This window comes from Ostrea edulis, chromosome 8, assembly GCF_947568905.1.
Source record: "Ostrea edulis chromosome 8, xbOstEdul1.1, whole genome shotgun sequence".
NCBI lineage: Eukaryota > Metazoa > Mollusca > Bivalvia > Ostreida > Ostreidae > Ostrea > Ostrea edulis.
In genome coordinates, this window is record NC_079171.1 from 38,608,215 (window position 1) to 38,619,612 (window position 11,398).

Sequence of the window (11,398 nt, forward strand, 5' to 3'; positions counted from 1 at the left end):
CTCGTATAATATATGTGCATAATTTGTGTTCTACATGTATAAACATACATGTGTAAAACTTATACGGTACCAATTTTGATGCACCAGATGCGCATTTCGACAAATAATGTCTCTTCAGTGATGCTCAACCGAAATGTTTGGAATCCGAAAGTGCATAATAATAAAGAAACATTATACGAAGAAAACATTAATGGGGCAATATTTGCAAATGCTAAGTGAGGTGGATCCAGGAGCTGGATTCCTCATCGAGATGCTCATGGTTTTTTAGTCAAATTATAGCTTTAATTGGGGTGTTTATTTGGCAATTTGCATTTGAAATGTTGGCGTCTCATGCATGGTCTACTAATGAAGGAAATATTATTTTATTTGGTTAATGTGTCATATAGTTTAGTAATAGAATAGCAAGAAAACAAACATGACCCGGATGTATACCGATTGTCTGCTGCACTACTTATACTGTGCCCGAAACCCCAGTGTGCACGTCACGGTTTTTTAAACATCAACATATTTGCAGCAGTAGCATATTTAAAAAAAAAATGATTTTTCGTCCTCTTCATTTATTCATTTAATCAGTACTAGAAAACCCAAACAAATTGCTTTTATATCTTACACATCATATGCGTCGAATTCTTCTTGCAAACATTTATCAATTTATCAGGGGCGTGGCTTTGTTAGACTCGATCAGGCATGTGCCTACACATTTTTCTTATTTCTTTTTTTTTTTTTTTTCATTTTCAAAACACATTTTCGTCGATAAATATTTGCAAAACAATAATATGTTCATATATATTTCTAGTTTTTAAAATCGGATATAAAATCATTATTCCGCCGAGCCTTTTCCTTTTATAATGTATTTTATATGATATAAAAAATGGTTGTATATTTTTTATAAACTTATGGCGATCACAAGGCCTCAGTCGACTTAACAGTTTAAAAATCTTTGAAAAGTTGTGCAATATTTATAATAATAATAACGATAAAGCCTTTATTTATCCAGAATAACACAAATTAGCGTATAGCTATTTTCCATTGTAGTCCTGCTATTTAATGTCTAGGCCTATTGCAATTATTTTGATGCTCAGAGTAGTGCAAATGAGTCAAAATATTTCAATAATTTCTCGGGAGTGACCGGTCAAACCCCCTCCCGCACCCCCGCATCCCCTCTCGGCGCTTACACGTTGAAATAGTCCTAGCTACGCCCCTGATTACTTCGTACAAAATCGTAAATTACACTGTACATGTGTAATTATTGATAATGTATGAAAATGAAACGTATTAATAATAATAATTAATAAGACTTTCATTTAGCTTTTAAAAAAAATCAAATAATTTTATGCATAACTATCTGTTATTAATAAGAAATTATTCTACGGAAACAATAAAAGAAAAATCCCCATACACACGTAACACTCCCACGTGTAGATCACCCGCATGAGCGCTGAAAACAACACTCCTCAACCTGCATGTCACCTTGACCTTGTTGACAAAATGGCGGAATTAAAGAGCCGCCCTAAGAAGCACGAGCGATTGAAACACAAGATAGGTATTAAAATGTTAATTTATTTGTTACTCGAATATTTAGTCGAAAGATAATTTACTGATATATTTCACAATGTAGTTTGTTTATTGTCAAGTGCTTGCTTTATTATATAGTTAATTGGGAGGGACAAACGTTGTGTAATTTTAAATTCACGGGAGTTTTCCACAGTTTAGTATTGCTGCAGTGTCAACATGTAAGTATTACTTTTGCTGACTTATTGCTAGCTCAAATAACATAAGATAAATATGTGTAAGTTGCGAACGCCATTTGATAAAATTTCCTCAGATGTGGTAACGAATTTGAATAGGAAGGGGGGGGGGTTGAAGATTTTATAAGCACTTTCACAACGCCAGATCACGTGACCTGACGTTTGCCAGGATAGAATCCGGCACAGAAATGTTTGTCTGTGCGTCCGTCTGTGTGTCTATGCGTCCGATCGTCTGGTGCATTGTCTTCAGAATATTTCAAAAAATTCCTGGATCTGTCCCTGTTTACTATCAAAGCATTTCTAGTCATTAATTTTTTATAAACTTATGACATTGACATCGTTATATCCGAAAAATAAGATTACAGGGGATTGTTGTTGAAATTATCGAGATACAGTAGTTGTATTTAACAAATTTCAATTTTCACTATTCCTACAGGTCATCATCGTCCAACTATCGGACCAAGGAGGGCCTCCACCGACATCTAATCAACACCCTCATCGACCGATTCCTAGACGGAAGCAAAAAAGACGGACAAAACTTCATTGCATGGAAAACCCAGTTTAAAAAGTACTGCAACATGCCGGCCCAAGACGAGAAGGGACTGAGGTCAGATTTTAGTTTCCTGGAGAGGCGTGGCCTGTTGTCCGTGGGGCGTTACAGCATCCTGAATAAGATCTTTCAGAAGATTGACCCCAGGGCTGTCAGCTTCGTCAACAAAGTGTCCCAGGAAATGGCGGCTTTACCTTCAGAGAATAGACTAGGTAAATACAATAAAATCACGTTTATAGCGAACACGCTTATAACGAATTCACGCTTATTGCGAAGTGACAGCATCATATTTGTTCGCGTTTGATAGGAAATTAACAAAAATTAAGTTAAACTCGGTAGGGTATACGTGCAGGGATACAATGCTTTAGGTGTCACTTTATTTATCTGTCGCGTCACATCATTATCTATCACGTCACATCATTATCTGTCGCGTCACATCAGTATCTGTCGCGTCACATACTTATATGTCGGAAACAAAAAACTGCAATTGGGCTCTCGGAGAAGATTTTTAGTTTGCAATAACCGTTACCCCCAGGAAACAAAACAAACCGTCTGTCCAACCCCAGGGAACAAAACAAAACTGCCCACCTAAGATATTCCAATATACTACAAGGGAATTAGATTTTATTGTGTTTCTCACGCTTGTGCTGGCTGAAGCTTGTATGACAATGATAAAGAATCTACACATAGGGTGATTACACTAATCAAAGGACTGAAAGTAATGAAAGACGGGGTCAAATTACACTAAAAATTATAGTCTTGTTTAGAAACGTTGATCATGTTTAAAAATATCATCAAACTATCAACATTTGTTAAATCGAACGAAAACTGCAATATTTTTTTTATATCTACTGTCTGTATTGTTTCCTGAAATCGACGATGTAGTCACTTTTTTACACAAACAAAACTGTCCTACAAGCCTCGCGTTACTTTTACCCTATGCGACTTCAACACGGAAGAGTCTGGAGCGTTTATTGATACTAAGTACAAAGTCTTTTGACTGGAAGCTGCGTTCGCAAACTGGTAGCATATTAAGCAATACCTCCTGACAGACAAGGAAGTACTGCAGAATCCGTATAAAGATAATCAACTAAACATTTTTTTTGGTTTAATTTCAGAGGCAAGGTCTGCAACTCTTAAGATTAACACATTCATTCTTCCGGTGGAAAAAAAGGTAGAACATGCATTATGGGAAATGATCCACGACACCATTTCCTACATAGAGTCTTCTCCGGATCCAGTCGTGTCGACCGAAGAAGCTATAGAAATCATCGACAGTAATTCCGCCGGAAATAGAAAAAAGCCGAAGCTTAAAGGTTTAATGGACAAGACTCTTAGACTACAGAGGGAATTACACGGTGAAAAAGACCACGTGATTAACTGTAACATCCTAAAAGTGTTTTTTCATCTGTACCAAAAGCTGCGGAAAATGAATCACCTGAAGGGTTTGAAAGTCGGACCAAAAGGACGCTTCACATTGTTTGCCGAATTTTCCACTGTTTTAGACCTGAAGAGCTGTCTTGCGGAGGGCAGTCTAAAAACTCTGAAGAGCGACATTTCCGACTTTTATGTATCAGCGTATACAGACCTCGGTATCGACATGAAATACGGAAATGTCATTGTAGAAGTCAAAGAGGACAAGGTTAAAGACGGAAAGCCCCCGGATATCGACAGAGGGTGTAAGTTAAACGAGTTTACTGTTGTAGAAGTACTGTTATACGATTTTGTTAAAATACTTGATATTTACTTATTGATTTTGTTGCGCCATCTGAGATGAAGTTTTGAAAATAACAATATTTTATCGCAAATTGTTACCGATAAGAAAAGAAAGGTTGTTGGAAGTTATTGGAAATTGCGCTAAATCATTCGTATGTTGATTATAGTAAAATAAAATAAGAATATCCGAAGCAAACTTAACGACAAGAACAACCTCTCGTTTCAGTATGAAATTCTTAAATCAAACTAACTTTCAGCAAACCAGCTATACACACCTGTCTGTGTACAAAATATTCTTATTTATCTTCATAGCCCCTGACGAAAAGAAAAAGTTTGACAGAAAGATAGCTGTTGATGACATAAATGAGATCTGCCACATAACTTTTGTGCTCCCTGATCAGTTTTGGGTGAGTGATTCAGAAGGGACAATGCTTCTTGTGAACCAAGATGGCGAGATTTTAGATACTTTGTCGACCAAAGCTCACGCATGCGGCAAACATGCAATAACAAATACCGGCGAACTTCTTTTTCTCAATCATGGTTGTGTGATGAAATATGTCCATGGACATGGTGCGAAGACGCTTGTGTCGGACATCACTTCCGGTGGATGGTGGGAGTGGTCGATTTTTTGCAGTCATCAAAATGGCGACATCCTCGTCGGAATGACAGATGAAAATTTGGACCATGGGAGAGTTGTCAGATTCAATAAAATTGGACATCTAATGCAGACGATAGAATTTACTGGAACTAATAGACTGTTATACAACGTACCGAGATATATAACGGAGAACGTCAACCGTGACGTCTGCACGTCTGATAACAAAGGAATCGTAGTAGTGGATAAGGCGGGAAAACACAGGTTCACGCACGATCTGAAAATTCCGCATGGACTTTGCACGGACTCTCACGGACATATCATTGCATGCAACTGGACGTCCGTCATTCATGTCCTCAATCGTGATGGCCGCCTGCTTTGCATTATGGGAGTAGATACAAGAGACGTAATTTCACTCTGTATTGACGAGGAAAACAATCTTTATTTAGGTTCAGACTGTTCGAACACCATCAGTGTGTACCGGCTATCAACGGAGGACACGAGCAGTATGTGATCGCGTGTTCGAACACCAACGGTGCGTACAAGCTGCCGACACGAGAACTCGTGATCAGCTGCCATTGATCACGAGATCAACTTCCGTAAAATTCTTATTGATCATGGCATTGTGGATATCACGTGATGAAATACATTTTTTTTCTTTCGTTTGTTTTGTTAAACTAAACTTTTACGTATTGTTTCCCAGGTTGAAGTAAAAAGTCCTCTACATAATTTTTACGTACTTGATAGCTATCAATATTGCGATACCCTGTTACAGTATACACCCTTGTTGAACGTTAACCACCGACACGCTTGAATGCAGTTTACACACTCTGCACAAGTAAAACTTCACATAACCACCCAAAAATTGTTCCGCAATTAATCATACTGTCCTTCAAAATGCGTGACACCTCTTCTTCCCGACAGATTGAATTTCAATATCTAGATATAAATATTTACAAAGATTGGCAATTTAAACCTCGACTTCAAAACTGAAACAATACACCACGCATCCTATTTATCTACACGGTTCAGAAGTTCCAACAATGAAGTGTATTATTTTGTTTTTGTCCTGAATCTTTGATACAAATTGTTTACCACGGGAACAAAGGTCTACGTCAAAGACAACGCGAGATTAAGTGAGCTATCACGCGAAATCATTTGTACACGCCAGAAGATTTTCAACATTACCGAAAAACATTTAGTCCCTACACCGCGCGTGGAAGTGTTCCAAATAGGGTATCATTTCAGGAGATGCGTGTGCTGTAATAAACGATTTACGAAGTAGACAATAGAAAGAATTACACTGAGGAGCACGAAGACGGAAATTATTTGATTAAAATGAGATGTCCTTGAGCGGCGCTGTAAAGTGAATTTTAAAGCTTGCCATCAAATGGTTGTGATGTTAGCTTCAGCGTCTTTTCTCCATAAATACACACGATTATCTGCCCCGATACAAACCAAAACACAAGTAATCAGTTTATAAAACCATTGCATGCTTCTCAAGCTACTGGCGAACTACTCTAGAATTTTTTTATTTTGAGAATGACGAAAGTAACATGGATGATTTTGAAAGTCGCAGTCCAGGATATAGTGTTTTAATGATTGTATATTAGCACGCCTGATCAATGTAAATGATGAGTACCAACATTTTTGTATACCGCAAAGTATGTTTTTGTTTTCTTCTTGTTGTTAAATATTTCACTTGCCTTGATAGGCCACCATCTGTAGGAGAAGTACCACAAATTTCGACCTATGCTTAGCGCTTAGTCCCGTAGTAGTGAGGTTCTTTATAGCGTGCCAACGCCTGCCGCGACACACGACTTCGTTTTTAACGTCTCATCTAATATTACTGATCGTTTAACAGAGAAACAGGCGTTGTCTGTTTTAGCGCCTTAAATCGGATGTGGGGCTGGAATTGAGTTTGAAGTTAATTTTGGTTTGGAGATGTTGACATTCAAAATACATACTGTCTGCAGTTAATTTTCGCTGGGTTTTTTGTTCTCTCTGTAAAACCGCGGTAAAATAAAACTCACACAATGGAGGTAAGATAAGACTCATCATAACGTTTATATAGAGTGAATATGAAAACCACAAGTTTAAACTGTGTAAACATAAAGTTAACGAGGAAAAAACAATGTCAATATACATATATATATATAACCTGTAGCATTCACACACAAAACACAATAAAAGATAAGCGCCTGTGTATTGGGACAACGCGTTAAACAAAGAATAGAATGTACATTTGTACAGCTATAAGTTTTACTACAACCCTATTTTCAAAACAATAAATGTACTTGTCGATGCAAAAATGTTTGAAAATAAGTTATTCCTAGTTTTGACCCACGCTCCAGAGACGAGAACGCTTCCCTCAGGATAACCGACTGGCATTAGTACTCCTCGTCCTTTCACCATCTGGAAAAAAAAATTCAAGTTTAATTACAAATTTACAGCAAAACTTTACAAATTTCGAACTTGTTACTCTTTTCAAATGGGGCCATTTCTGATGATCTAAAGGTACAAATTGAGAAAATGATTTTCTCTCTTCCAATGCCTATCTTGTTCTTGTCTGTCAAAGTCCAAAAAATAGCAGAAGTATGACACAAATAACGATCAATGTGTTAAAATCTAAAATTATAAGAGGAAATTCGGCCTGCCTGATACCTAATTGTATTTGTTTCATTTTTGCATAAACACAGATATATGTCCATACCTGGTGGTTTAGACAGCAAATTACATGTAGTACAAATTGTGTACTGAATTTCTAGTATATACAATATAGCATGCATTTATGGAATTTCAAGGTCATTTCGTATGAAAAGATCGTGACATTGAGTTAACCTTGACATAAAAACAAGATCCATGACAGCCACTTTTTCTGTGGGTCAAAAGAATCCATGCTTGCTATATAATGTCGTTATATGCATATACTCTACTGAATATAACTATCCCGCGGGAATGCGGGTTAGAATTGGTCCTCAATACTCCTTGCTTGTCGTAAGAGGCGACTAAATGGGGCGATTCTTCGGATGAGACTGCATAAACCGAGTCCCCGTGTCACAGCAGGTGTGGTACGATAAAGATCCCTCCCTGCTCAAAGACCGTAAGCGCGGAGTAGAGGCTTAACTTTTACAGCCCTTCACCGGCATGGTGACGTCTCCATATGAGGACAAATCTCGAGAAGGACGTTAAACAAGATACAATTAATCAATCTTCTGAAAATAATAGTAATGTTAAATTACCTTTGTAAATAAAATCTTGGCTCATAAACACCCTGGATTTGGACTTTTGTAAATGCATCGTATGGTGATAGAAATCCCAGTGAAGAATGATTTTTTCGTAGATATTCCTTGGAAAGTAGTGTATCTCCAATCGTAAATTCAACTCATTTTTGCTGAACCCCGCCAGTGACAGAAGGTTAGACATTTCTGCGCATGCGAAATCGCGGAGTTTATTTTCCAATTGTTGATCGGGATCTTTAGCGAATTCGCCATAAAAATCCACACACTTCGATCGAATTTTTTGAATTTCGAACCCGAATTCGTTTCGAAGTGACTTCGCTAAATTTAGACATCCGATGACGAATTTGTGGATGACGTCATCGGTCATGTCTCGAAGTTGTGACGTCTTTTGAACAATGTTGTTCACAAATTCCGCCAGGTTGGAGTTCATATCCGCTTTGTCGGACATAACGTTCGACATCCGGGTCACAGTCTCAAAGTCTGAGGCCCAGTGTGGAGATTTCATATGATCTGCTATCATCTGGAAGAGTTCGGAGAACAATTTTTCCTGTGCCTCTATTAGAATGTTCGAATTAACCAATATCCTCAATCGAGCCCACTTCTTTTTTCGGACATCTGAAACACAACAACAACAACAACAAAATTAAATACAACATGTGTATTGTAGAGAAGTAATTCGTAATATATAATACAATATTGTACATACCATGCAGTTAACATGGAGGACATGCCCTCTCCCTTATAACCATTAAAATTTTGCTTAATCTTTTAAGTACAATAACATTTTTACAATTAAGAAGCTGTTTAAATTTATATCTATCTGGTCTATTTGTATAATATCTACCTAAGTTTTCCAATCTTGATTTCTTAATAATCTGTACATTTAAATAAATAAAGGAACTCATCAACCAAAATCATTATTATTACATAAAGTACATACTCTTTCATTTCTTGGAATGTTTAACCATCGTCCTGTTTCTACAGGTAATTTAAAATTTGATGCTCTAAATCTACAGAGTATTTCTCTTTTATTTTTAGGAAGTTCATCTAAATAAAATTCAAAATTTGGTTCATTCTTAAAGATGGAATAATTAATTGCTTTCGAATTACAAAAAAAACAGCTTGGTAACTCATGTTTATGTACGTTCAACGATTTTAATTGTTAAATTGATGACAATCATGTGTGCATGCGTGTGTGTTTGTATGCGTACGTGCGTGCGTGTGATATTGACTGACCTTTACCAACTGCCTTGATATCGGATGTTCTCTTTTCTATATACTGTATCGCTCTTTCGTCAATTTTTCTAAACACATCAAGAAGGACATCATATTCTCCTACTTTTATAAGCCCCTTTCTTTCGAGATACGCCAAATCTCGCGTTGCGTTGCAGTCCTCGTGACTTGTCAAATTACAGAAGTTCCGGCGGAAGTAGGTCTTCCACATTGCATAGTTTCTTCCGCCGTTGAATGACCTGCTTAGGTAACCATTAGCAACCGTTTCCTTAAGGTTGTTATGGATATCAATGCGTATGCTTCTGTACCGGGACCTGAAAGGTAAGAAAACATGGTGTTCACAGCGTCCATTTTATAAATTACATGTACTATGACTGTTAGATCAGAGCCATATATACCAGGTGTTAGACGATTCCTTTCCAAACATCTGACCAGAATGTACATGTGATAAGATTTGTATTTTTATAACAGAGTACAATTTTTCAGGAAATTCAATGATAGCTTTTGTGTATTGACATTTTTGTTCCACTTTAAGAGGGTACCTGTAAAGTGCGAAACGAAATCGAATCGAAACGAAACGAAATCTACCGAAACGAAACGAAATCTGCCGAAACGAAACGAAACCCACCGAAACGAAAAGAAACCCACCGAAACGAAAAGAAACCTACCGAAACGAAACATATTGTATAATCGAACTCTTTTAATTATAATAATTAAAAATGGTATCTTAGGCCCCTGTTAAAGTTTACACATATAAATAAAATCTCCCCTTTGAAGTTGGCTTTCGACTTGACTGATACAAAGTTTTAAAAGTTGGAGGGGGGGGGGGGGTAAGCACAAAGTACATAGATACCATGTGCAATTAGCTTCGGATCCATAGATTTCAGAACGGAAGGTTACAGTCTCACAGGTCAGAAGTCTGGGGAAACACACTAAACGAGGGATGGGGTCGTCGGCGTTGGATCCGCTTTTGGGCATGAATACATGTTTCAGTATTTTTTGCTCTAAAGACAAATATATGTATACATGTGGATATTGTGTATTTGTATGTAGTATATCAAACGGTGGATTCTGAATATGTCCTCCCGTTCTCTTTGTGATTTCTGCTTAAAATTCCCTTGTTCATAAGCCTTTTCAGTTTACAAAATGCCGACCTCCTCCTAATATTATTGCATTAAAAAAATTCCGTTTTCCGTCCCGTTTTCAATTCCCCGTCTTAGAAACACCCAAAATGCATAGAGTTTTTCCATTATTGAAAGTACTCGCACCTCAGCAGTTAGAGATAAAATAAGAGGTTAAGAGCTCTTCCTGCTTTCAATTTTCTCAGACACCAGCTTCTTCAAACAATGTATCTATGCCCAAAGGCGGATCCAAAGTCGGCGACCCCACCCCTCGTATAGTGTGTTTCCCCAGATCTCTGAGACTGTAACCCTCGGTTCTGAAATTTATGGATACGAAACTAATTGTGCATGGCATTTAATCAACTACGGATATGTACTTTGTGCTTACTCACTCCCCCATTTCCAGCTTTTAAAACTTTGTAACAGTCAAGCCGAAAGCCTAAATCAAAGGGGAGGTGAATTTTATTTATATGTGGTAACTTTCACAGGGGCCTAAGATACCATTTTTAATTATTATAATTAAGAGAGTTCGGTTATACAATCTGTTTCGTTTCGTTTCGGTAGGTTTCGTTTTGTTTCGGTGGGTTTCGTTTCGGTAGGTTTCGTTTCGTTTCGGTAGATTTCGTTTCGTTTCGGTAGATTTCGTTTCGTTTCGATTTCGTTTCGCACTTTACAGGTACCCCACTTTAAGATCGTTTGGTCTGTTTTTGTTTTTTGTTTTCTTTTGGTGAATACAAAATTATGAAGAACTTACGAATAGTTGATATACAAGGTTGCAATTCTTCATACAAAAGTTCTAATCTAGATATCATGAATGACCGTGTGAAAATATTTTCCCTCAGTATCTCGCATGATTGTTTCGAGATTTCAGCAGTTAACTGATGTGAAATAATTTCAACGACACACGCAAACACAAATTTCATTGATATTTCAGTGAAAAGGAATCCGCCCTTAAGACCATGACGGTCAATTATGTGTCTACCACGGACAGTGGCGGATCTAGATATTTTTTCAAAGGAGGTGCGACACAAGTTTGTATCTTTATCGTCCAAGAAAGAGACCTAAAAATGCCAAAGATGGAAAATTTTGAAATAAAATATTCAGGTTACAATCCCCATACTCCTCCTCAGATCCGCTATTTTGTTACCGTTTTAGACTGCCCAGTTGATCATTTCTGAACATGAATAGTAGTC

The 11,398-nt window shown here is 37.3% G+C and overlaps 2 protein-coding genes across 3 annotated transcripts in view; one reads left to right on the plus strand and one right to left on the minus strand.

Moving 5' to 3' along the window:
* Positions 1-631: 631 nt before the first annotated feature.
* Positions 632-5,338, plus strand: LOC125662597 (uncharacterized). Of its 2 annotated transcripts, none has more exons than XM_056146038.1 (4): positions 632-1,543; positions 2,185-2,510; positions 3,417-3,977; positions 4,327-5,338. In XM_056146038.1, the coding sequence occupies exons 2-4, from the start codon at positions 2,327-2,329 to the stop codon at positions 5,121-5,123; spliced, it is 1,542 nt and encodes a 513-aa protein (XP_056002013.1). In that variant the 5' UTR covers positions 632-1,543; positions 2,185-2,326; the 3' UTR covers positions 5,124-5,338. The 2 variants fall into 2 exon arrangements, with proteins under 2 accessions (XP_056002013.1, XP_048750804.1); XM_048894847.2 differs by having other exon boundaries at positions 1,537-1,733.
* Positions 5,339-6,652: 1,314 nt separating this feature from the next.
* The window catches only part of LOC125662599 (uncharacterized), an 8,067-nt gene continuing 3,321 nt past the window's right edge, over positions 6,653-11,398 (minus strand). Inside the window, exons 2-4 of the mRNA XM_048894848.2 lie at positions 9,088-9,398; positions 7,852-8,466; positions 6,653-7,024 (exon numbers count right to left, since the gene is read on the minus strand). Of these exons, the coding sequence (XP_048750805.2) occupies positions 6,981-7,024; positions 7,852-8,466; positions 9,088-9,398 (970 nt within the window). The 3' untranslated portion in view covers positions 6,653-6,980. The remainder of the gene's footprint in view (positions 7,025-7,851; positions 8,467-9,087; positions 9,399-11,398) is intronic.

What these genes read in the sequence shown, in the direction of transcription:
- LOC125662597 (XM_048894847.2), top strand. An exon ending in ACCTTCAGAGAATAGACTAG is followed by an intron (nt 2,511 to 3,416) that starts GTAAATACAATA and finishes GTTTAATTTCAG; the next exon opens with AGGCAAGGTCTGCAACTCTT. An exon ending in CCCGGATATCGACAGAGGGT is followed by an intron (nt 3,978 to 4,326) that starts GTAAGTTAAACG and finishes TTATCTTCATAG; the next exon opens with CCCCTGACGAAAAGAAAAAG.